Source organism: Martes martes (assembly GCF_963455335.1).
Source record: "Martes martes genome assembly, chromosome: 4".
Classification (NCBI taxonomy): Eukaryota; Metazoa; Chordata; class Mammalia; order Carnivora; family Mustelidae; genus Martes; species Martes martes.
This window is the reverse complement of record NC_137891.1, coordinates 158,332,897-158,358,999: the sequence shown is the minus strand read 5'-3', so window position 1 is coordinate 158,358,999 and position 26,103 is coordinate 158,332,897. Positions and strand designations below refer to the sequence as shown.

Sequence of the window (26,103 nt, the reverse complement as noted above, 5' to 3'; positions counted from 1 at the left end):
GCCATCTTCATTCCCGTCCTCCGGAACTCTACGGAAAGCGCTCAGGGAACAAAAGCTCCCGAAAGCAAACCCCAGCGGATTACTTAGCCTGGCCCCTGGCAAGGGCGGTGCAATTCCGCCTGCTGCAAAGACACTTGAGAATCACTACAACAGGCCCCTCCCCCAGAAGATCAACAAGAAACCCATCCAAAACCAACTTCAGTCACCAAGAACAGCAGAATTCCACAGCAGGAGAAAGCAAATCTTATCTGGACAAAATGACAAGGCGGAAAAACTCACCTCAAAAAAAAGAACAAGAGGCCGTACCGAAGGCTGGAGACCTAATCAATACGGACATTGGTAACATGACAGATCTAGAGTTCAGAATGACAATTCTGAAGGTTCTAGCCGGGCTCGAAAAAGGCATAGAAGATATTAGAGAAACCCTCTCTGGAGAGATAAAAGCCCTTTCTGGAGAAATAAAAGAACTAAAATCTAACCAAGTTGAAATCAAAAAAGCTATTAATGAGGTGCAATCAAAAATGGAAGCTCTCACTGCTAGGATAAATGAGGCGGAAGAAAGAATTAGTGACATAGAAGACCAAATGACAGAATAAAGAAGCTGAGCAAAAGAGATACAAACAAATACTGGACCACAAGGAGAGAATTCGAGAGTTAAGCGACACCATAAGATGACACAACATTAGAATAATTGGGATTCCAGAAGAAGAAGAAAGAGAGAGGGGAGCAGAAGGTATATTGGAGACAATTATTGGAGAGAATTTCCCTAATACGGCAAAGGGAACAAACATCAAAATCCAGGAGATGCTAAGAACGCCCCTCAAAATCAATAAAAATAGGTCCACACCTCGTCACCTGATAGTAAAATTTACAAGTCTTAGCGACAAAGAGAAGATCCTGAAAGGAGCCCGGGAAAAGAAGTCTGTAACATACAAGGGTAAAAACATTAGATTGGCCGTGGACCTATCCACAGAGACCTGGCAGGCCAGAAAGAACTGGCATGATATATTCAGAGCACTGAACGAGAAAAACATGCAGCCAAGAATACTATATCCGGCTAGGCTATCATTGAAAATAGAAGGAGAGATAAAGAGCTTCCAGGACAAACAAAAGCTGAAAGAATTTGCAAACACCAAACCAGCTCTACAAGAAATACTGAAAGGGGTCCTCTAAGCAAAGAGAGATCCTAAAAGTAGTAGACCAGAAAGAAACAGAGACAATATACAGTAACAGTCACCTTACAGGCAATACAATGGCACTAAATTCATATCTCTCAATAGTTACCCTGAATGTTAATGGGCTAACTGCTCCAATCAAAAGACAAAGGGTATCAGAATGGATAAAAAAACAAAACCCATCAATATGCTCCCTACAAGAAACTCATTTTAGACCCATAGACTCCTCGAGATTTAAAGTGAGGGGGTGGAAAACAATGTACCATGCTAATGGACATCAGAAGAAAGCTGGGGTGGCAATCCTTATATCAGATCAATTAGATTTTAAGCCACAGACTATAATAAGAGATGAGGAAGGACACTATATCGTACTCCAAGGGTCTGTCCAACAAGAAGACCTAACAATCTTAAATATCTATGCCCCTAACATGGGAGCAGCCAACTATATAAACCAATTAATAACAAAATCAAAGAAATACAGCGACAGTAATACAAGAATAGCAGGGGACTTTAACACTCCCCTCACTGAAATGGACAGATCATCTGAGCAAAAGATCAACAAGGAAATAAAGGCCTTAAATGACACACTGGACCAGATGGACATCACAGATATATTCAGAACATTCCATCCCAAAGCAACAGAATATACATTCTTCTCTGACGCACATGGAACATTCTCCAGAATAGACCACATCCTGGGTCATAAATCAGGTCTCAACCGGTATCAAAACATTGGGATCATTCCCTGCATATTTACAGACCACAATGCTCTGAAGCTAGAACTCAATCACAAGAGGAAATTTGGAAAGAACGCAAATACATGGAGACTAAAGAGCATCCTTCTAAAAAATGAATGGGTCAACCAGGAAATTAAAGAAGAATTGAAAAAATTCGTGGAAACAAATGATAATGAAAACACAACGGTTCAAAATCTGTGGGACACAACAAAGGCAGTCCTGAGAGGAAAATATATAGCGGTACAAGCCTTTCTCGAGAAACAAGAAAGGTCTCAAATACACAACCTAACCCTACACCTAAAGGAGCTGGAGAAAGAACAACAAAGAAAGCCTAAACCCAGCAGGAGAAGAGAAATCATAAACATCAGAGCAGAAATCAATGAAATAGAAACTAAAAAAACAATAGAACAAATCAACAAAACTAGGAGCTGGTTCTTTGAAAGAATTAATAAGATTGATAAGCCCCTGGCCAGACTTATCAAAAAGAAAAGAGAAAGGACGCAAATAAATAAAATCATGAATGATAGAGGAGAGATCACAACCAACACCAAAGAAATACAAACAATTATAAGAACATACTACGAGCAACTCTACACCAACAAATTTGACAATCTGGAAGAAATGGATACATTTCTAGAGACCTATAAACTCCCACAACTGAACCAGGAAGAAATAGATAACCTGAACAGACCCATAACCAGTAAGGAGATTGAAACAGTCATCAAAAATCTCCAAACAAACAAAAGTCCAGGACCAGATGGCTTCCCAGGGGAATTCTACCAAACATTCAAAGAAGAATTAATTCCTATTCTCCTGAAACTGTTCCAAAAAATAGAAATGGAAAGAAAACTTCCAAACTCATTCTATGAGGCCAGCATCACCTTGATCCCAAAACCAGACAAGGATCCCATCAAAAAAGAGAATTACAGACCCGTATCCTTGATGAACACAGATGCGAAAATTCTCACCAAAATACTGGCCAATAGGATCCAACAGTACATTAAAAGGATTATTCACCGCGACCAAGTGGGATTTATTCCAGGGCTGCAAGATTGGTTCAACATCCGCAAATCCATCAATGTGATACAATACATTAATAAAAGAAAGAGTAAGAACCATATGATACTCTCAATAGATGCTGAAAAAGCGTTTGACAAAGTGCAGCATCCCTTCCTGATTAAAACTCTTCAAAGTGTAGGGATAGAAGGCACATACCTCAATATTATCAAAGCCATCTATGAAAAACCCACCGCAAATATCATTCGCAATGGAGAAAAACTGAAAGCTTTTCCGCTAAGGTCAGGAACACGGCAGGGATGTCCGTTATCACCACTGCTGTTCAACATAGTACTAGAAGTCCTAGCCTCAGCAATCAGACAACAAAAAGAAATTAAAGGCATCCAAATTGGCAAAGAAGAAGTCAAACTATCACTCTTTGCAGATTTGGGGGTATAGCTCAGGGGTAGAGCATTTGATTGCAGATGATATGATACTATATGTGGAAAACCCAAAAGGTTCCACTCCAAAACTGCTAGAACTTGTACAGGATTTCAGTAAAGTGTCAGGATATAAAGTCAATGCACAGAAATCAGTCGCATTTCTTTACACTAACAACAAGACAGAAGAAAGAGAAATTGAGGAGTCAGTCCCATTTACAATCACACCCAAAACCATAAGATACCTAGGAATAAATCTAACCAAAGAGGCAAAGAATCTATACTCAGAAAACTATAAAGTACTCATGAAAGAAATTGAGGAAGACACAAAGAAATGGAAAAATATTCCATGCTCATGGATTGGAAGAATAAACATTGTGAAAATGTCAATTCTACCTAAAGCAATCTACACATTTAATGCAATCCCTATCAAAATCCCACCCATTTTTTTTAAAGAAATAGAACAAATAATCCTAAAATTTATATGGAACCAGAAAAGACCTTGAATAGCCAAAGGAATATTGAAAAAGAAAGCCAAAGTCGGTGGCATCACAATTCCAGACTTCAAGCTCTATTACAAAGCTGTCATCATCAAGACAGTATGGTACTGGCACAAAAACAGACATATAGACCAATGGAACAGAATAGAGAGCCCAGAAATAGACCCTCAACTCTATGGTCAACTAATCTTTGACAAAGCAGGAAAGAATATCCAATGGAAAAAAGACAGCCTCTTCAACAAATGGTGCTGGAAAAATTGGACAGCCACATGCAGAAAAATGAAATTGGACTATTTCCTTACACCACACACGAAAATAGACTCAAAGTGGATGAAGGACCTCAATGTGAGAAAGGAATCTATCAAAATCCTTGAGGAGAATGCAGGCAGCAACCTCTTTGACCTCAACCGCAGCAACTTCTTCCTAGGAACATCACCAAAGGCAATAGAAGCAAGGGCAAAAATGAACTATTGGGATTTCATCAAGATCAAAAGCTTTTGCACAGCAAAGGAAACAGTTAACAAAACCAAAAGACAACTGACAGAATGGGAGAAGATATTTGCAAATGACATATCAGATAAAGGGCTAGTATCCAAAATCTATAAAGAGCTTATCAAACTCAACACCCAAAGAACAAATAATCCAATCAAGAAATGGGCAGAGGACATGAACAGACATTTCTGCAAAGAAGACATCCAGATGGCCAACAGACACATGAAAAAATGCTCCACATCACTCGGCATCAGGGAAATACAAATCAAAACCACAATGAGATACCACCTCACACCAGTCAGAATGGCTAAAATTAACAAGTCAAGAAATGACAGGTGCTGGCGAGGATGCGGAGAGAGGGGAACCCTCCTACACTGCTGGTGGGAATGCAAGCTGGTGCAACCACTCTGGAAAACAGTGTGGAGGTTCCTCAAAAAACTGAAAATAGAGCTACCCTATGACCCAGCAATTGCACCACTGGGTATATATCCTAAAGATACAAACGTGGTGCTCCGAAGGGGCACATGCACCCGAATGTTTATAGCAGCAATGTCCACAATAGCCAAACTGTGGAAAGAGCCTAGATGTCCATCAACAGATGAATGGATAAAGAAGAAGTGGTATATATACACAATGGAATACTATGCAGCCATCAGAAGACATGAAATCTTGCCATTTGTGACGATGTGGATGGAACTAGAGGGTATCATGCTTAGCGAAATAAGTCAATCGGAGAAAGACAAGTATCATATGATCTCCTTGACATGAGGAAGTGGAGATGCAAGGTAGGGGGGAGTTGGGGGGAAGTAGGAAAAGAAAAAATGAAAGAAGATGGGATTGGGAGGGAGACAAACTATAAAAGACTCAATCTCAAAAAACAGACTGAGGGTTGCTGGGGGGAGGGGGGACGGGAGAGGGTGGTGGGGAAATGGACATTGGGGAGGGTATGTGCTATGATGAGTGCTGTGAAATGTGTAAACCTGGCGATTCACAGACCTGTACCCCTGGGGATAAAAATACATTATATGTTTATTAAAATAAAAAAATTAAAAAAAAAAAAGAAAGCCACAAGCCAAAGGCAATTATTTCTTGGCTCTTTTTTTTTTTTTTTGCTCAGTTATGTAAATGTTCATTTGTGGGAACAACGGAGTTGATCCAGAATCTCATTTTATTTTTTATTTTTTTTTTATTGTGTTATGTTAGTCACCATACGGTGAGTGCATCATTAATTTTTGATGTAGTGTTCCATGATTCATTGTTTGCATATAACACCCAGTGCTCCAAGCAATCTGTGCCCTCCTTAATACCCATCACTAGGCTTAATCATTCCCCTACTCCCTCCCTTCTAAAACTCTCCGTTTGTTTCCTGGAGTCCATAGTCTCTCATGGTTCATCTCCCACTCTGATTTCTTCCCCTTCATTTTTCCCTTCTCCTAATGTCCTCCATGCTAGTCCTTACGTTTCACAAATAAGTGAAACCATAAAATAATTGACTTTATCTGTTTGACTTATTTCACTTAGTATAATCTCCTTCAGTCCCTTCCAAGTTGATGCAAAAGTTGGATATTCATCCTTTCTGATGGCTGAATAATATTCCATTATGTATATGGGCCACATCTTCTTTATCCATTCATCTGCTGAAGGGCATTTTGGCTCTTTCCAGATTTTCCAGTTTCCAAATTTTGGCTATTCTGGACATTGCTGCTGTGAATACTGGGGTGCATATGGCCCTTCTTTTTGCTACATCTGTATCTTTGGGGGTAAATACCCAGTAGTGCTATTGCTGGGTTATTATATTGTATTGTATTGTAGGGTAGCTCTATTTTTAATTTTTTGAGGAACCTTCACACTGTTTTCCAAAGTGGCTGCACCAATTTGCATTCCCACCAACAGTGTAAGAAGGTTCCCCTTTCTCCACAACTTCTTGCCTTGCCAATTTTTGCCATTCTAACTGGTATAAGGTAATATCTCAATGTGGTTTTGATTTGTATTTCCCTGATGGCTAATGATGATGAACTCTTTTTCATGTGTCTGTTAGCCATTTGTATTCTTTGGAGGAGTGTCTGCTCATGTCTTCTGCCCATTTTTTGACTTGATTAACTGTTTTCGGGGTGTTGAGTTTGAGAAATTCTTTATAGATCTTGGGTATCAGCCCTTTGTCTGGAGTGGCCATTTGCAAATATCTTCTCCCATTCTGTGGGTTGCCTCTTTGTTTTGTTGACTATTTCCTTTGCTGTGCAGAAGCTTTTGATCTTGATGAAGTCCCAAAAGTTCGTTTTCACTTTCGTTGTCCTTGCCTTTGGAGACATGTCTTCAAAGAAGTTGCTGTATTTAAGCTTTGAACACAGTTCTCCCTGAGTCCTTTCCTAATATTTTTAGTGGTCAAATTAATGCAAAGTGTATTTTCTTTCCAGATATTTTCCTTACCCTGGGTTCCTCAACCAGTCCAGTGACTTCCGTGGAAGTTTGGATGGGACGAACAGAGATCAGAGATGAGGGCACTGTAGGTAGTCTCAGTTCATGACCTATTGACCATCCTCACTCATTCCAATTAACTTGAGGAAAGCCCTCTTCACATCTTTATTCCGGAGGCTATAGATGATGGGATTGAGAAAAGCAGAAATGACATTGTAGAACAGGGCCAACTTCTTGTCATCCTCTGGGGAGGCTTCAGAGCCAGGCCTCATATACATGACCATGCATGGAATACAGAACATAGTGACCACAGTAATGTGTGAGGCACACGTGGAGAAGGCTTTTATTCTTCCCTGTGTGGAGTGAATCTTTAGAATGGCCATAAAGATGCGAATATATGAGGTCAGGATGAGAGATAATGGAATCAGGAGCAAGATGAAACCTAAAATAAAGTCCACTTGGTCATTGAGGGATGTATCTGCACAGGCCAACTTCAAGACAGCAGGAATTTCACAAAAGAAGTGGTTGATTTCATTGGGGCCACAGTAGGGCAGATTCATTGCAAAGACTGTGTAGACAAGGGCACAGGTGAGACCACAAAGGGCAGAGCTGACTGCCAGGACTACACACAGGGTTTGGCCCATCTTGACCCCATAATGGAGTGGATAGCAGATGGCAACGTATCTGTCATAGGCCATGGCTGCAAAAATCCAGGTCTCAGTGATGCCTAAGGTCAGGAAAATGTACATCTGGACCACACACCCAGTATAAGATATGGTCTTTCTCTTGCTTATTAGATGGACCAACAGCTGGGGCACTGTGGTGGTGGCATAACTGAGATCCAGCACAGAAAGGATGCTCAGGAAGAAGTACATGGGGGTGTGTAGGCGTGCATCTACTCTGATCAGGGTAACAATGAGCCCATTGCCCAGGACTGTAAATAAGTAAAGAAAGAGGAAGAGGAAGAAAAGGATCCAGTTGGTCCTGGGATTTCTGGAGAAGCCCAGGAGGATAAACTCAGTTACAGAAGTGTCATTTCTCCAGCCTCGGCTACTCATGGCCTTCATTCTGAGGAAAGAAGAGAACATATTCCTGAATCCCTTGCAGTCTCAATGAGAGGACACCACATGAGATCCACAAATGCAGGGACCAAAGGCATCTCATAGCTAAACAATCAAACCAAGTATGCACTTCCATGCCCAGGGAACATTCTGTTCCAAGGGGCCAACTGTTGCTCCAGGCACTTAGTAGGGATTCTAGAAATATGTATTGGTTTGTCTAACAAACTAGCTGTCATAATATTCCAAGGGTGCTCTGGAAGGAATTATACCTGCAGAAGTCTTTTGAAGAACACACACACACACACACACACACACACACACACACACACACACACCATAAAACAAAGTACAGAGGCTAGAAAAATAAAAAATGTTTTATAGTAAACCAAAAGTTGTAGTGGTCTCTGTAATTCTTAAAGTCATTCTTTCAAGTATCAAGGCTGTTAGGTGTTGTAAAGGACAGTGTATGTGTGAAACAAAGAAAACCCCTAGCTTCTTCTCTTTGCCTTCTTCCTCTCTGGTGCTGTACCTTTGAAAACCCACGTACCATAAGTTTTCAGGAAAAAGGAAAGTTTCAGATAATCTTTTTGGGAAAGAGGAATCTTTCCCCTAGAACGTTTATCCCCTTTTATACTCCCACCTTTCAGGCCTACCTGCAGTGATTACAATTATAAAGAACAAGTTGGCAGGTAAAGATGGCCAGAGTCTCAAGAATTGAAACCTAGAGAAAACGTCTGTGCCCCTGGCATTTCTCAAGAAAATGAAGCATATTTACTTGAGAATTAGGTGCCTGTGTGTCTGGAAGCTTTTCTTAAAAACCAATAAGGGCTCTTTCACAGTCACATTGCTCTCAGGAGAGATTTGGGTGGTGGGTGAAATTCCAGTTAGATCGGGACTCAATCCTTGATCCCACGTGGGCAGACCTGGATGACAGAACATGTCACTGACTAGTCTTTTTCCCTTTTTCCTTGCTTTAGTCCCTAAATGACTGCAACAGAACATGGATAGCTGTGTGTACCTCTTTTCCAGACCCAAAAGAAAGAAATGGTCCTTTATAAAATGGCACTCTATAAAAATGTTCTAATAAATGTGATTCACTAGATTATCACCACAACCCATGGAGGTCAGAATTACTATTCTCCTTTCATAAAATCAGCCATCCAAGGTGAGACAGAGTAAGACTCAAACTTCCAAGTTCCATGCTCTTCACACCACATTAAGCTAAAATATGTCTCTCACACCATTAGATTTCATGCAGGGTTTAGCAGTTATCAAGCACAAAATAGGCCCACTTTAGGTGACATTGTGAGAGAAAACTGACCTGTGTAATCACACTTGAAGAGGGCAGAATGTGCATATTGCATAGCTTTGCAGATGGTCAGGTCTTTTCACAAGAGAACCCTAAAACCTTGGACCGGTATTTCAGTAACTGGAACATTGACTGGTAGTGAAAAGGCTGAGAGCTGTCAATTTGGGTTAAAATAATGCCATATGAAGTCATGGACAGGACTCAGGCTCAGAGGGATGAGAATAATAACACTGATACTCATGTTAGAGATGCAATGGAATGGTGGCTAGTGGGATTTGAATACAAACCCTCACTCTGATTGCATATACAACCTAAGGCTTTAAATACTGGTGTATGCTGATATATCTTTTTTTAAATTGACATACAATGTATTATTTGTTTCAGGGGTACAGGTCTGTGAATCATCAGTCTTACACAATTCACAGCACTCACCATAGCACATACCCTCTCCAATGTCCATCACCCAGCCACCCCATCCCTCTCGGCCCCCTCCCCTCCAGCAACCCTCAGTTTGTTTCCTGAGATTAAGAGTCTTTTATGGTTTTGTGGTTTGTCTCCCTGGTCCCATCTTGTTTCATTTTTTGCCTCCCTACCCACCATGACCCCCTGCCCTGCCTCTCAAATTCCTCATATCAGAGAGATGATATGATAATTGTCTTTTTCTGGTTGACTCATTCTGCTTAACATGATACCCTCTAGTTCCATCCACATCGTTGCAAATGTATGCTGGTAAATCTGAACTATATTTCTATCCCAGATTTCTTCTCTTAATTCATCTATCCAGTTGCCTCCTTGCCATCCATCTTCATTTGGATATCAAACAGGCATGTTAAAATAAATATTTTCTAAGGTCAAACTAAGTTCAAACTTCTAATCTAAATTCTAAACTTCTAATCCCCTATAATATATATATATATATATATATATATATATATATATATAATATATAATCCCCATCCCCTGCTCTTCTCTCAGCTCAACTAATGGCAATTCCATCCTTTAATGTGGCTTAGAGTTTTTAAAAAAGCAACTTAAAGACTTTCTAACTTTTCTCTTTCTCATCAGCAATATTGCCAGTTCTCTTTAAAATATGTGTCCCCAAAAAAGATCACTTCTCATCATCTACACCATTACTGGTCCAGATCATCATCTTCTCTTGCCAGGAATATTGCAATATCCTCTAACCAGTTCCTGGGAATCCACTCCCTTCCCCTACAGTCTATTCTTAGCACAGTAACTACAGTGATCCTATTAAAGTATAGGTCAGATCATTTAAATATTATGTAAATCATCCTTTCAAACTTTCCAGCGGCTTCAGGTAATGCCCAGAAGGAAAACCAAAGCCCCCCCATCACTTCCCTGGCTCCATTTCTTACCTCCCACTTCTCACTCTGTCTGTCCAGCCAGCCAGCCTTTTGTTGCTCCTCATTCAAGGCATGTTCCTACCTCAGAGCTTTTGCACTTGCTGTTCTCCCTGTTAGAAATTCTCTTTCCCCTTCATCTCCTTCAAGTACTTGTTCAATCTTCTCAGGAAAGACTTGAGTCTTTCTGACCATCCTGCTTAAAACTAAGATATCCCACACTCCCTATCCCCATCTCCTGTTTTATCTTTCTTCATAGTAGTTAGTTTCTTCTAATATACAATATAATTTTAACAGTTTCCCTCACAAGAATGCAGGGATTTTTATCTTCCTGATTGATTGTGTACCATCAGATTCTAGAACAGTGCCTGGAGTGGAGTAGGCATTATAAATGTTGGATGAATGGATGGACTGAATCTGAGCTGGGCCTCTGAGGGGGCAAGCCACTGGTGATACTTAGGATGGAACTATATTTAGTGCTGAACTTGGCTTCCTGTGAAGCTAGCTATTGTGCTACGCTCGTTTAGGGCTTTCCCTTGGACTCATGTAGCTCTCCGCATGTTTCTAAATAAGAACTGGACCAGACCATTTACAGACAGACATCATCTATAGTCATCCCACAAGGCCACAAGGTCAGTACTTGCTATTAACTAGGTAGAGTCCAAAGCCTGCCCAGGGAAGTTTTTAATTTTTGGACCTGCAATTTAAAAGGGAAAATGACAAACTAGAGCTTGTCTACACAGAGAAAAGGGCTTTTCAGTAAAGGACCCATGAAATCATGCTATTGAGGGAAGAGTGGAAGATACTAGAATGCTTAGCTATGGGATTTATGAGGAACCAGAGAAACCTCACCAAAGACTTCATAAGTTGTCCTACAGAGAAAGGTGGAAATGTATGCTGTGTGTTCTCAGAGAAAAAATTAGAAATGACTAGTGAAAGTTGTAGGGCAGGGTGGGGTATGTGTGTGTGTGGGGGGGGCACAAACTTTAAGCTCAATTTACCAAAAAAAAAACAAAAAAAAAAAACCAACCCTCAAAACAAAACTTCTGGTGATTAATTTGCCAGATAATGAAACATTCTGCTGGTAATGGGAGAGTGAAATGACAAGTTCTTCATTTTGAGAAGTGTTTAAGCATAAGTTGTAAGTCCATATTATTTAGGGGCACTATCACTTCTTTGGAAATGAAGTCAGGATGTACAACCTTAAAAGCCCCTTTTACCACAAATATCCTAAGTTTCTAAAACTCAATGATACCAAGATTCAGAGAATCTATGATTTTAGGGGTAACTTTTCACTCTGCACCAACCTCATAACACAATCTAGAGTCAAAACAAAGTAATATGGTACTGATGAGAACCAAGGAAGCCTGAAAGAATGTGGGAATGCTGTATTAGTCAACTGGAATGTGAACACTTAAAGGATAATTTAAAGGTTTTACTGGCTTATTTTTGCAGAAATATGCACGGTATGCTATCCTCGGTACCCAGGAGAGGTTATTCTCCCGCCTTCTGAGCAAGCCCTATATAGGCTCTATTGAGGAAGGAAAAGAGAGAGCCTAGGAAAAAGAGCAGGCTAGAAGCTAAAGGAAGGACATTATTATAAAGCCTGCTTTCAATCTTTATGTTTTCTTGTTGAAAAGACTTTATTTTTGTCTCCTTTGAGAGAATGTTCTAAGAAATATGGACTACTTAAAAAATTGTTAAGTAGCCGTTGTATGTAAATCACAGGAGGCCAACACACGATCCAAGGTGGAGTGTGGACAAGAAACATCCCAGAAGAGTATTTCCACTGAAGAACAAACACGTCTTCCCCAGTCTTTCCTGTTCTAGTCTTTCTTCCACCCATCCCCTCCCACACACTGCCATAGAGACTGTTCGAAGAGGCAAATTGACCATGCTATTGCCCTGCTTGAAAGTCCTTCAGGGGCTCCTGTTATCCATGAACTGATGCCCAAAATTCTTAGGAAGGTGCTCAGTGCCCTTTGGAATCTGATCCTTACATCTTGACATCCTACCTTTATTTCCTGTGCTTCTGCTCAATCCTCAGCTTTTATATGGTCCTCCAGCTAGGCATGGGTTTTGCATGGTTCAAAATAATTTTTCATTGATGTCTGTGGCTACTTTTGCCTATGACAAGAGTGGAGAAGCAATGATAAAAACCACGTGTGTCCCACAAAGCCTGAAATATTTACTGGCCCTTTACAGGCAGGGTTTGCTGACTCCAGCTGAAGACAAACCAACTCATTCACTACCATCCTCTAAATATTCCAGGTCCTTTCATAAAGTTGTTTTCCATGAGGCAGTATGTACCAAGGAGGCAGAGAGGCTCTGGGATCAAAGAAAATTAGGTTTGAATCCAGCTCTGCCACTTACCAACAGCACAACCAAGAGAGTCATTTACCTCACTAAACCTTCATTTTGTCATTTGTAGGGAGCACCTGTCTGGCTCAGTCAGTAGAACATGAGACTCTTAATCTCAGGATTGTAAGTTCAAGTCCCATGTTGGTGTACATATTATTTAGAAATAAAATCTTTTTTTTAAGTGTTTTTTTTTTAAGATTTTATTTATTTATTTGACAGAGACAGAGATCACAAGTAGGCAGAGAGGCAGGCAGAGAGAGGAAGGGAAGCAGTCTCCCTGCTGAGCAGAGAGCCCGATGTGGGGCTCGATCCCAGGACCCTGGGATCATGACCCGAGCCGAAGGCAGAGGCTTTAACCCACTGAGCCACCCAGGCGCCCCCAAAATAAAATCTTTTAAAAAATGCTTGCATTTCATCATTTGTAAAATTGGGAGAATAACATCTACTTTGAAGATTTTTATGATGATTGAGTGTTATCTTAGGTATATGTAACACTATAGCAGTAAACATCTGTTATTATTGCTACTATTATCATCAAATGACTCCCCAGTTGAAATGCCCTTCTATTGTTTTCTCCTTTTTGTAAAAGCTCTTGTGATTCTCGCCATATTTCTAGGCTATGATAACACCTTTAATATGTTTCTTTTACTCCCCATACATATGCTGATACACACACTGGTTTGTGAAATTCCTTAATTGGAGAATCATGTCTTACCTTTCTATCTCCAGTTCTTAGCACAGGAATGGGTACTGGATTGGATTAATGAATTTGTGAAGTTATGCCGATGGTTTAAGTGTTTGTTGTAAGGATGGGACTCTCAGCCCAATGGTTTCTCCATCACTTTCTTTTTCAAAACTAGTATCCAGGTTTTCTTCTCTGAGAGCTTCCACCCAAGATACCCACGCCCAGCACAAATAAAATCCTCTTCTTGGCAATTTGTTAGCTGAAATGCACAAAGTTAAATGGAAAATAAGAGAAATGAAATCAATAATGCATGAACTGTACTAGCTGCAGATAACTGCCCTGTGCCAGAGCTCTGGCTAACAGGAATCTGGTGTGAGTAGCCTTCCCAGGCTCCTGGTTTTGTCCTTCACACCCTTTAACTATCCTCCCACTCTGATCCCAAATTTAGTACACACCCTTCCTTCACACTCATGTCTCACAACTGCCTTGGACAGCTCCAGTATCATATACTGGTCTATAAGAGGGTACTATTTTAGCCACTCTCCAGAAGCTGCTGCATCTCAGGAGCTCCCTAGGAGATACCTGGTTGGTATTTTAATGAGACCCATAGTATCAGGGAACAAGAAGTCCCAAGGATGTAGCCAAATAGATCCCAGTGTCACCTCAGGAGTCTTCCAATCCTGAGGGATCTCATTACTCACAGGAAGGTTCAGCGAGGAGTGAATACAGAGAAGGGCTGTATGTGCTCCAAAGGACACCCAAGATTTGGGGGAATTAGAACTACAGGAAGGGTGTGGAAATTGGTACTTTAACTAAGGCCTCCATAATTGGGGCCCCTAAGTGAGTGCAGCTAGGAAGCCAACATCAAGACTCAAGTTCTAGCTACTCTGCTGGTCTTATTTGAACTTTATTTAGGTCTTCCATAGAAAAAGAATGTCTAAACCGGAAAGCTGTTAAGTATTGTCTTCTCAAACCAACATTTTAGATGTGGGGAAGCCAACACATAGTGTCCAGAACTAACTCTGGAAAATCACACAGACAGAAGTAGGACTAGGAGTCAGGTATCTCGATCTCACTGGGTAATGTCTCACCTGTCCAGTGATTGGTGTGTCCAACTGAAGGCTGAGCTGATTGCACACCTGATTTTGGCCTCTTTCTATTTCTATGCCTACCCCACCCACTTTTAGCTCTCCATTCCAGAGTTCAGGAAGATCTCTTCCCATGTTTGTCCCCACTGCTTAAAGCATAAAGTGAATATTTGAGTATGGTGGATTGGGTAGGAATGGAGAGATGAGGGAGATGAGTCTGGAGAAATGAGCAGGGCCAGTCATGGAGAGTCTTGTAGACCAGACTGAAGAATTTATAGTATACCTGAAGGCATCAAAGATCCATTGAAATTTATTAATAAAGAAAGTGACATGGTTTAGTGGCATTTTGGAGCTGACTCAGTGGTTCATGAAAGCCACTTGTGCTCAATTCTTTCCAACTCTGTGTTCAGCAATATCACATTGATAGCATGAAATTGGTAATGGTGGTAATATTTACACCAAAGAAATCGGCAAACACAACAAATCAGAACTTTTTGTTTTCCCCAGGGAACTGATTGTTAAATATTTACCAGCATACCATTGAGTAGTCAGATTAGTGTTTTTGAAAGATTAATAGCTAATTTGGCTAATAACACTGGAAGGAGGAAGACCAGTGGGAGTCCCTTAAAAGAGTCTAACTGAGAGATTATTAGACTTTATTGGCCAGGAATTGTAAGGATGAAAATGAGACAGATTGGAGAGAATCAAAGGGATTTAGCAGTGACTAATTGGATGTGGAACATCAGTTGCTTTGGACTGTTGGGTGGATGATGATACCATTTATTGAAAAAGCATTTGACAAAATACATCATCCTTTCTTGATAAAAACTCTCCAAGTGTAGGAATAGAAGGAATATACTGCAATATCATAAAAGCTGTATATAAAAAACCCACAGTGAATATCATCCTCAACAGGGAAAAACTGAGAGCTTTTCCCCTAAGGTCAGGAACATGATAGGGATGTCCGCTCTCACCACTGTTGTTCAACATAGTACTAGAAATCATAGTCTCGGCAATCAGAAAACAAAAACAAATAAAAGGCATTCAAATTGGCAAAGAAGAAATCAAACGTTCACTCTTCGCAGAAAATATGATACTCTATGTAGAAAACCCAAAAGACTCTAACAAAAATTGTTAGAACTGATACAGGAATTCAGTGAAGTGACAGGATATAAAATCAATGCACAGAAGTCAGTTGCATTTCTATACACTAACAATGCAGGCAGAAGAAAGAAAAATTAAGGAATCTATCCCATTTACAGTTGCACCAAAAACCATAAGATACCAAGAATAAACCTAACCAAAAAGGTAAAGGATCTATACTCTGAAAACTATAGAACACTTATGAAAAAAATTGAGGAAGACACAAAGAGATGGAAAAGTATTTCATGCTCATGGATTGGATGAATAAATGTTGTTAAAATGTCTATGCTACCCAAAACAATCTCCACATTCAGTGCAATCCTTATCAGAGTACCATCAGCATTTTTCATAGAGCTGGAACACATAATCCTAAAATTTGTATGGAACCAGAAAAGATTCTGAATTGCCAAAGGAATGTTGAAAAAGAAAACCAAAGCTGGTGGCATCACAATTCCGGACTTCAAGTTCTATTACAAAGCTGTTAGAATCAAGACAGTATGGTACTGGCACAAAAAGAGACGCAGAGTTCAATGGAACAGAATAGAGAACCCAGAAATGGGCCCTCAATTCTATGGTCAACTAATCTTTGACAAAGCAGGAAAGAATATCCAATGGAAAAAAGAGAGACTCTTCAACCAGTGGTGCTGGGAAAATTGGACAACCACATGCAGAAGAATGAAACTGGACCACTTTCTTATACCATACACAAAAATAAACACAAAATGGATGAAATACCTAAAAGTGAGACAAGAAATCATGAAAATCTTAGAGGAGAACAAAGACAGCAACCTCTTTGACTTTAGCCACAACAACTTCTTGCTAGTCACTTCTCCAAACACAAGAGAAATAAGCAAAAATGAACTACTGGGACTTCATCAAGATAAAAAGCTTTTGCCCAGCAAAGGAATCAGTCAACAAAACTAAAAGGCAACCTACAGAAGGAGAAGATGTTTGCAAATGTCTTAACAGATAAAGAGCTAGTATCCAAAATCTATAAAGAACTTCTCAAACTCAACACCCAAACCCCCCCCCCCAAAAAAATCCAGTGAAGAAATGGGAGGAAGATATGAACAGACATTTCTCCAAAGAGGACAACCAAATGGCCAGCAGACACGTGAAAAAATGCTCCATATCATTCATTATCAGGGAAATACAAATCAAAACCACAATGTGATACCACCTCACACTGGTCAGAATGGCTAAAATAAACAACTCAGGAAACAACAGATGTTGATGAGGATGCCAAAAAAGGGGAACTCTTTTACACTGTTGGTGGGAATGCAAACTGGAGAAACCACTCTGGAAAACAGAATGGAGGTTCCTCAAAGGGTTAAAAATAGAGCTATTCTATGACCCAGCAACTGCATTACTAGGTATTTATCCAAAAGATACAAATCTAGTGTTTTGAAGAGGCACATGCACCCCAATGATTATAGCAGCAATGTCCACAATAGCCAAAATATGGAAAGAGCCCAGATATCCACTGACAGATGAATAGATAAAGAAGATGTGATACACACACACACACACACACACACACAATGGGATATTTTATGTATATGCACACAATGGAATATTATTTAGCCATCAAAAAGAATGAAATCTTGCCTTTTGCAACTATGTGGATGGAACTAGAGGGTATTATGCTAAGCGAAATAAGTCAGTCAGAGAAAGACAAATACCATATGATTTAACTCATATGTGGAATTTAAGAAACAAAACAGATGAACACAGGTGAAGGGAAGGAAAAAATAAAATAAAATGAAAATTGAGAGGGAGGCAAACCATAAGAGATGCTAAACTCTAGGAAACAAATTGAGGGATGCTGGAGGGGACGTGTGTGGAGGAAGAGATAAGTGGGTAATGACCATTAAGGAAGGCACTTGATATAATGAGCACTGAGTGTTATATGCAGCTGATGAATCACTAAATTCTGCCTCTGAAACTAAAAGAAAGAAAGAAAGAAAGAAAAAGAGAGAGAGAGGGAGAAAGAAAGAAAGAGAGAAAGAAAGAAAGAAATGGAAAACCCATGAGGGTAACATGATCAAGTGGATGGTAATGAGTTTCCTTCTGAACATGTTAAGATCTGCCTCCTGAGATATTAACTTGGATGCCAGTCAGGCAGAAAGACACAGATGTATATTCATTACCTTTAACATTATAGAGGGCTAAGATTTACTATACTGAATCCCAATATTCAAATGGAATTGGAATTAGCTTCACTCCGTAGCATAGGATTTTAGAATTTCCCACCATCATGGGTGACTGGGTGGCTCAGTCAGTTGAGCGTCTACCTTCAGCTCAGGTCATGATCTCAGGGTCCTGGGATCCAGCCCACATCAGGCTCTCTGCTCAGTGGAGAGTCTACTCTGTCTCCCTCTATTCCTACCCACCCCCCACAACCCCAGCTCATGCTTGTTCTCTCTCTCTCTCAAATAAATAAATAAAAATCTTTTAAAAAAGAATTCCCCCCCATTGTAGCTCTCCTCCTCACCATTGCACATATTCCTTCTTTCTCTGATGTTGGACATGAATTTAGAAACTTCCATTATGGCCCCAAGAGCTTCAGTTGCTCTGTATTGAGCAATTTTTATTTACACCCAGACATAAGGGTGAGAAGCTTTGTCCTTCCAAATAATTCATTTTCAGAGCCATTTAGACCTTCTGTCCTCTCCATGAGGGAACCTCAGCTTGCCTGCCAAAGGTTAGATTGGCCTCTTAGGAACTATTCATTCAGTTCCATAACATTTGCCTGGGAGCCAAGGAGAAGATAAAATTTTAAGCAGGAAGCATCAAATAGAGCTGAATACCACAGAGAAGATCATCTAGAGTCAAGTCTTTTAAGCTGAAGCATACTTGCCATGCCAGAAAAGAATGCTTCACACCAGTTGAAGGTTTTGATGTTATAACCCTGCATATAACCAAACTCACATCAATGCAATCATTCTTAGATCTTGATATTAGTTCTCATAATGGGCTGGGGAAAAATCTTGAAAAACCAAATTGAAGCAAACTATGGATAATTTCATTTTTATTTGTCTTTTTCCAAATAATTTTTCTTCATAGAAAAATTGTGTCACTCTTTTCCTCCCTGAGTCCTATTAAGATTATTTTAAACATTAGTGAAATAAAACTTCCACACAGCATAATACATGTGCATCTTAAATGCACAATGATAAATGTACATGTACCTAATACATGTACAGTATTAGCAAAAACTGACAGAATTAAAGTGAAAATTGAGCAATTTCATAATTGTAGTGGCAATTGTAATACTCTTGTCATAGTACTTGATGGAACAATTAGACAAAAAAGTCATAAAGATGTAGATCTGAACAATGTCAACCCTCTTAATCTAATTGTCATTTATTAATCATTATAGCCCCAAACAGCATTCATTTAAAGGCCATATGGAATGTTTATCAGTATAGACCATACATCAGGCTATAAAATTTCAAAACATACTCTTACAGAGTATGTTATTTGAACACAATGGAATTAAATTAGAAATAAAAAATATATATATACCTGGAAAAGGTCCAAATATTTGAAGTTAAACAGCACATTTCTAAGTAACTCATGTCTCAAGGAGGAAATCACAAAGGAAATAAAATATTTTGAACTGACTGATAATGAAAAAACAACATAGTAAAATCTGTGGCTGTAGCTAAAGCAATTTATAGCTTTATAGAAATTTATAGAAAATTTATAGCTTTAAGTACTTATGTTAGAAAAAAATGAAAGTTCCTTCAAAAAAATATCTCAGTTTCCACCTAAATAAACTGAAAAAAAATCAATGAGATAGAAACGGACAAACTATAAAGAAAATCAGTGAAATCAAAAGATAATTCTTTGAAATGCTCAATAAAATTGACAAATCTCTAGCTAGCTGATGAAGAAAAAAAAAAGAAAACACAAATTATCAGTACCAGGAGGAAAGAGGAGATATCACACAGGTCTCACAGATATGAAAAGAGTAATAAGGGTATGTTCTGACCAACTTTATTCCAGTATATTCAACAACTAGATAAAATGGACAAAGTTCTTGGAAATTACAGCTTATCAAAATGGGCATAAGAAGAAACAGAAAGTCTGAATATTTTCATGTACCTTAAATAAATTAAATTCATAACAAAAAAACCTGTTGCACAAAATAAAAATTAATAAACTGGATTTCAGCAAAATGAAAAACTTTCACTTATCAAAAATACCATTTAAAGTCGGCGGAAGTGGGCGCCTGGGTGGCTCAGTTAGTTCAGTGACTGTCTTTGGCTCAGGTCATGAGTCCGGAGTCCTGGGATTGAGTCCCTCATTGGACTCCCACAGATTTTACTATGTTGTTAACTACAGAGAGCAAACTGATCATTACTGGAGGGGAGGTGGGTCAGGGATGGGTGAAACAGGTGATGGTGTTTAAGGAGCGCATTTGCTGTGATGAGCATTGGATGTTGAATCACTATATTGTACACTGAAACTAATATTACACTATATGTTAACTAACTAGAATTTAGATAAAAACTTAAAAAGCACCATTAAAAAATGAAAAGGCTCAAATGGATCAAAGTTTTGAACATAAGACCCCAAACTGTAAAATTCCTAGAAGAAAAGACAAGTGGAAACTTACTTCAGCCCAAGCTAAGATGCCCACTGGAAAAAAAAAAAAAATGAGCTAAGGATGTACGTACAGAGATGATCATTATACTCCAGCTTAGAAAAATATAGCAAAAATAGGACAGTTAGTCATCCACTCTAATACAACCATTTTCAGTGCTATTCATGTCATAGGGGAATGCTTATGATATTCTGTAAAAAAAAAAAAAAAATAGACCACACTAAGATCGAGAAGCTGAGCTCAGGGAATGGAAGGACAAAAATCGGACTTAGGGTGGTCTAAGGAGGAGTGCCCTGGCAAACATTACAGACTTTCAGTTTGGGACCCCCAGGGGACTGTGAGTAAAAGTCAGCCAGAAATATACCCATAAATACAAAGACTAAAGCTCAGCTTTGAGTCAGCTCAACCCCTGAATAACTTAAGGTGATTTTCCTCTGCCCAGGGTGCCTCCCAGGGCAAAAAGTAAATCCACTCTGAAGGGATACAGCATAATCCAGAGCCTCAAATCATCTCTAGAAGGTTTTATATACTTAGTGTCTGGAATTCAATAAAAAATTACCAGACAAACAAGAAGATAAGAACTTACTCAAAATTAAGAGGAAAAACAGAGGCAATGAGAAATGGACCTATAGGACATTTAGGTCTTGACATATATCAGACACAGACTTAAAAATAACTGTGATTAAATAATAAGATGGGGAATTTCAGCAGAGATTTGGAAACTAAAAAGGAATAAAATTACAATTTTAGAATTAAAAATATAGTCGTAATTAAAACTTTATTCCTGGGTTTCATGGCAGACTAAACCCAGCTGAATAGAAAAATTAGTAAAGGAAATCAGGTCAAGAGAAAATATGGAAACTGAAGCACAATAAAATAAATATGGAAAGTATATGTGTAAGAGACATATGAGTCATGATGAAAAGGTATAGAACAATCTTTATATATGATCTCAATTGTGACAAATGTTACATAGAGACGTAAAACAATACACAAAAATATTAAGAACAGTTAGCAGTGAGGGGTGACATTTGAGGCATATTTTAATTACTCTACATTTTTCTGTATTTCCCCCCTCAAATCCACCCATTCATACACTAGCACTTCTCAAAGTGCATTTTTATTATTATTATTATTATTATTATTTTTAAAGATTATTTATTTATTTATTTGACAGACAGAGATCACAAGTAGGCAGAGAGGCAGGCAGAGAGGAGAAAGCAGGCTCTCCACGGAGCAGAGAGCCTGATGCGGGGCTTGATCCCAGGACCCTGGGATCATGACCTGAGCCGAAGGCAGAGGCTTTAACCCACTGAGCCACCCAGGCGCCCCTCAAAGTGCATTTTTAGAAAATTCTAGTTTCTTTAGGAAGAAAGAGCTCTGTGATCCAACAAGTTTGGTAAGTGTTGTGTTAAAAGAATTAGCATAGGTGTTTTCCTTGCTTTTTTCCCCCTTAACACTTATTTATCTATTCATTCATTCATTCATTCATTCATTCATCAATTCATTTTTAAGGAGAGACAACATGAGTGGGGTGGAGAGGAGAAGGAGAGGACCAGAGGGAGAGGGACAAGCAGACTCTGTGCTAAGTGTGGAGCCTGAAGCAGGGCTCCATCTCCTGACCCTGAGATCATGATCCCAGACAAAATCCAGAGTTGGACACATAACTCTGTGTTATGGTGCCTCAGTGTTTTCCTTGTTATTAATTGTTCATTTATCTATTGGTTGATTACTATCAGTTCTCTCAGATTCTTTAACATCTTATCTTGTGCCCTGTGAAGCATGAAGAGGACATCAGGGTTTCTGAGGCTATATGGGCAAGAAATCTTTTCATTGTAGACTGTTTCACAGGGCCAGAGTTACAGGTAACAGTACTTGGTAAATACAGTCATTTAGAGGGGGGGAAAACCTGAAGTTCTCTACCACTGCTGAAGTTCTTTACCCTATCTGTCATATCTGCTCTCCCCTCACTGAGCCTGTGTCCCAGCCATCCTGCCCATTCTCCATAAGCTCCATGTCTCTAGGCTTTCAACGTCCTATCTCCTCTGTCTGGGATTCCCCCCACCCCTGCTCCTTGCTCTCTTCTTCAATGTATCCAGCTTCTACTCATACTGCCAACACCCAGCACAAATATGGCCTCATCACTTCCTCAGAGCTTTGAACATGTTTCCAGCAGCACAGTTAGTACCTTACAGCATCCTTGTCTTGTACTTGTCTCTTACCACTAGACAGGGCCTTAGCTTATCATGCCTGCACCCACAGGACCTAGCATTTGGTCAATGAATGTTTGATGCCATCATTATGGCTAACTTTCTTTTCTCGGACAGGACAAGTATTTCTCAAGTAATCTTAATTTCTTTCTCCTATAAAGACAATATATACTGATTGTAGAAATTTTAAAGAGTAGAGAAAATAAGAAATAAAATAAAAATCACTCATTATCTTACTATCTGGATACCCATGTTAACATGTTAACATGTATCCATTCAGGCTTTTAAAAATGAACATATTGCATGGAGCACTGGGTGTTGTACATAAACAATGAATCTTGGAACACTGCATCAGAAACAAATGATGTATTTTATGGTGACTAACATAACAGGATAAAAAATAAAAAATTTAAAAAATGAATGTATGAATATTTTATAAAACTTAGATTAACTTTATATATATAACTTTATATCTTGATTTTTCTAACATTATATCACACTTTTCAATGTCACTAAATATTGCTTTAAAACATGAAACACAGTATTTATTGTATAGCATTTAATAAAGTTGATATGTCATATATATAGCTGCTTCTAATAACACTCTGAATAACATATTTGTACATAAAACTCGGTCTACATTTCTGATTTTGTTCTTTTTTTAAAAAATATTATTTATTTATGTGACAGACAGAGATCACAAGTAGGCAGAGAGGCAGGCAGAGAGAGAGAGGGGGAAGTAGGCTCCCTACTGAGCAGAGAACCCGACATGGGGCTGGATCCCAGGACCCTGAGATCACAACCTGAGCTGAAGGCAGGCAGAGGCTTAACCCACTGAGCCACCCAGGCACCCCTCTGATTTTGTTCTTAAGACAAAGTTCTAGAAGTGGAATTTCTGGATCCAAGCTTATAAATATTGTTAAGTTTCATGATACATATTGTTACATGCTTTCTAATTATTGGTGTTTTTATTAAATGAATTAATATATGTAAAATTTTAACAACTGTGTTGGTACAGAAGTTTTGAATAAATAAAGCCATAATTATTAGTATTATACTCTTCATATAACAGATTTATTGAGTGCCTACTATGTGGAGGGCACTACTCTAGGAAGGTCAAACAAAGGATATTCTTTTCAGCAATACGTGTGGGTGTCAATCTCACCGCATTCTTCCCAGCATTGAGTATCACCATTTTTGTAAATTTTGCTAGTTTAATAGGTGAAAAATGTTATCCCACTGATTCAATTCATGTTTATTAATAACAAAAGCAAATTTTTGGGAAATTTTCCCTATGATCATAACCCAACAACACTTCATCTTTTTTATCTCCTCCCCTTTTTGTACCTGTCACGATTTCCTACATTTTGCTCCTCCCAATTCATCAGCTTTCCCACTTACTGGCTTCATCTGCCCTCTCTGGCCTTTCCTGTGAAGTGTCTATCCCTTCACTCATAAAATATCTGTTGAAGTCTGGAATGTGGGCAGCATGGGGCTGGATCCTAGGGGTCAACTGAACAATCAGGGTCCTGCCTCATGGACGTTGCTATCCAGCAGAGAACTCAGATGTTGAACCACATGCCTTTTTAATGAAAGAAAGGTACAGGGTGCTTTGGAAGGCTCACTCTGGGGGCTCAAGAAAAAGCTTATTTGAGGAGATGCAGTTTAAGCCAAGACCTGACAGATGAACAGGAGTCAATGTCATAATGGAGTTGGATGGAGGTGGGGTGGGGTTAAGGGTGAGGAGAGAACAAAGACCATATGTGGAAGCCCTGAAATGGGAAAGAGTATGGCATAGTCAAGGCAAAGAGAGGCCAGTTTACTTGGAAAGAGAGAAGGAGGAACAGAGTGACCTGAGATGGGTCTCAGGGGGTGGTCTCAGGGAGATCAATGCAGCTGATCACAGCTGGTCCCCAACCATCCCAGCATGTCTCCAATTTCCATGTCCAAAGCAAGCACACCACACCCCTAAGTCACTTCAATGATGTTCACTCACTCACTTCTCCTGAGGCCAGGAATCCTCCAATGTCAGTGCCCTTACCCTTCCCTCCAGCTAACCTAACATAATGTGTGTGGTTTCCAGAGGAGAATGAACCTTTCTCAAGATTCAGCCACAAGGCATACCCCAAAGCCCATTCCTTTTGTCTCAATAAAAGACTTTCATGGCTCAGACACCCCTTCTTTTGTTACCTCCTGAGACTCTAAAACAAAAGAAAGCTGTAAGATTGACATGTCAGGCACCTGGGTGGCTCAGTGGGTTGGGCCTCTGCCTTTGGCTCACGTCATGGTCTCAGAGTCCTAGGATCGAGGCCTGCATCAGGGCCGAAGTGGGGAGCCTGCTTCCCTTCTCTCTCTGCCTGCCTCTCTGTCTACTTGTGATCTCTCTCTCTGTCAAATGAATAAATAAAATCTTTAAAAAAATAAGATTGACATGTCTATGAGATATTTAATGGTGACTAGTCTGTCACTTAAATGTTTAAGGCATTGACTGTGCATCATGAATCTTGTTTCTCTGTCCCTCAGGTATCCTTCCAGGATCTCATTCTGGGGCCCTGCCGCAGCCCACCACCTTGAAGAAAGCCCTCTTCACGTCCTTGTTCCTGAGGCTGTAGATGATAGGGTTGAGGAAAGCAGAGATGACATTGTAGAACAGGGCCAACTTCTTGTCCTCTTCCAGGGAGGCCTCAGAGCCAGGCTTCATATACATGACCATGGCTGGCACACAAAACATGGTGACCACAATGATATGGGAGGCACAGGTGGAGAAGGCCTTCAGTCGCCCCTGGGCTGAACGGATCCTCAAGATGGCAATGAAGATGTTGACGTAAATGATAAGGATAAGGGAGAGTGGGACCAGGATGACACTAAAACCGAGAATGAAGTCTACCCAGTCATTGACTGAGGTGTCTGCACAAGCCAACTTTAAGACTGCAGGGACCTCACAGAAGAAGTGGTTGATCTTGTTGGGGCCACAATATGGCAGACGCATGGCAAAGACAGTGTAGATAAGAGCAGAGATGACACCCCAGAGTCCACAGAAAATGACCATTAGCCCACATAGCCATGGGCTCATGATGACCTTGTACCTGAGTGGGTGGCAGATGGCCACATACCTGTCTATAGACATCATGGCAAAGAGCCAAGACTCAGTGATGCCTAGCACCAAGAAAATGTACATTTGGGCCACACAGCTGGCAAAAGAGATGGTCTTCTTCTGGCTGGCTAGATGTGCCAACATCTGAGGCACAGTTGTAGTGGTATAGCCCAGATCCAACATGGAAAGGATGCCAATAAAGAAGTACATGGGTGTGTGGAGGTGTGAGTCCAGGCAGATGAGGATGGTGATAAAGCTGTTGCCCAGAATAATCAACAGGTAGGTCATCAAGAAGGCTGAGAAGAGCAGAGGAGTTGTCCTGGGGTTGAATGAAAAGCCCAAAAGGATGAATTCAGTCACGTAGGACTGGTTAGGGTCTTGCATCATGTCCTACTTCTAAATGAAAAAGAAAAGAATCTATTCA

At 39.8% G+C, this 26,103-nt stretch overlaps 2 protein-coding genes across 2 annotated transcripts; both read right to left on the bottom strand.

Annotated features, from left to right (window-relative positions):
- Nucleotides 1–6,865: 6,865 nt before the first annotated feature.
- On the bottom strand, nt 6,866–7,813 carry LOC308340975 (olfactory receptor 2A5-like; the record flags this gene model as incomplete). Its single annotated transcript, XM_080800513.1, has 1 exon — nt 6,866–7,813. One exon carries the CDS (start codon nt 7,811–7,813, stop codon nt 6,866–6,868), a length of 948 nt encoding a protein of 315 aa, XP_080656639.1.
- A 17,311-nt stretch (nt 7,814–25,124) lies between these two features.
- Nucleotides 25,125–26,066, bottom strand: LOC308340977 (olfactory receptor 2A12-like; the record flags this gene model as incomplete). Its single annotated transcript, XM_080800515.1, has 1 exon — nt 25,125–26,066. One exon carries the CDS (start codon nt 26,064–26,066, stop codon nt 25,125–25,127), a length of 942 nt encoding a protein of 313 aa, XP_080656641.1.
- Nucleotides 26,067–26,103: the final 37 nt, after the last annotated feature.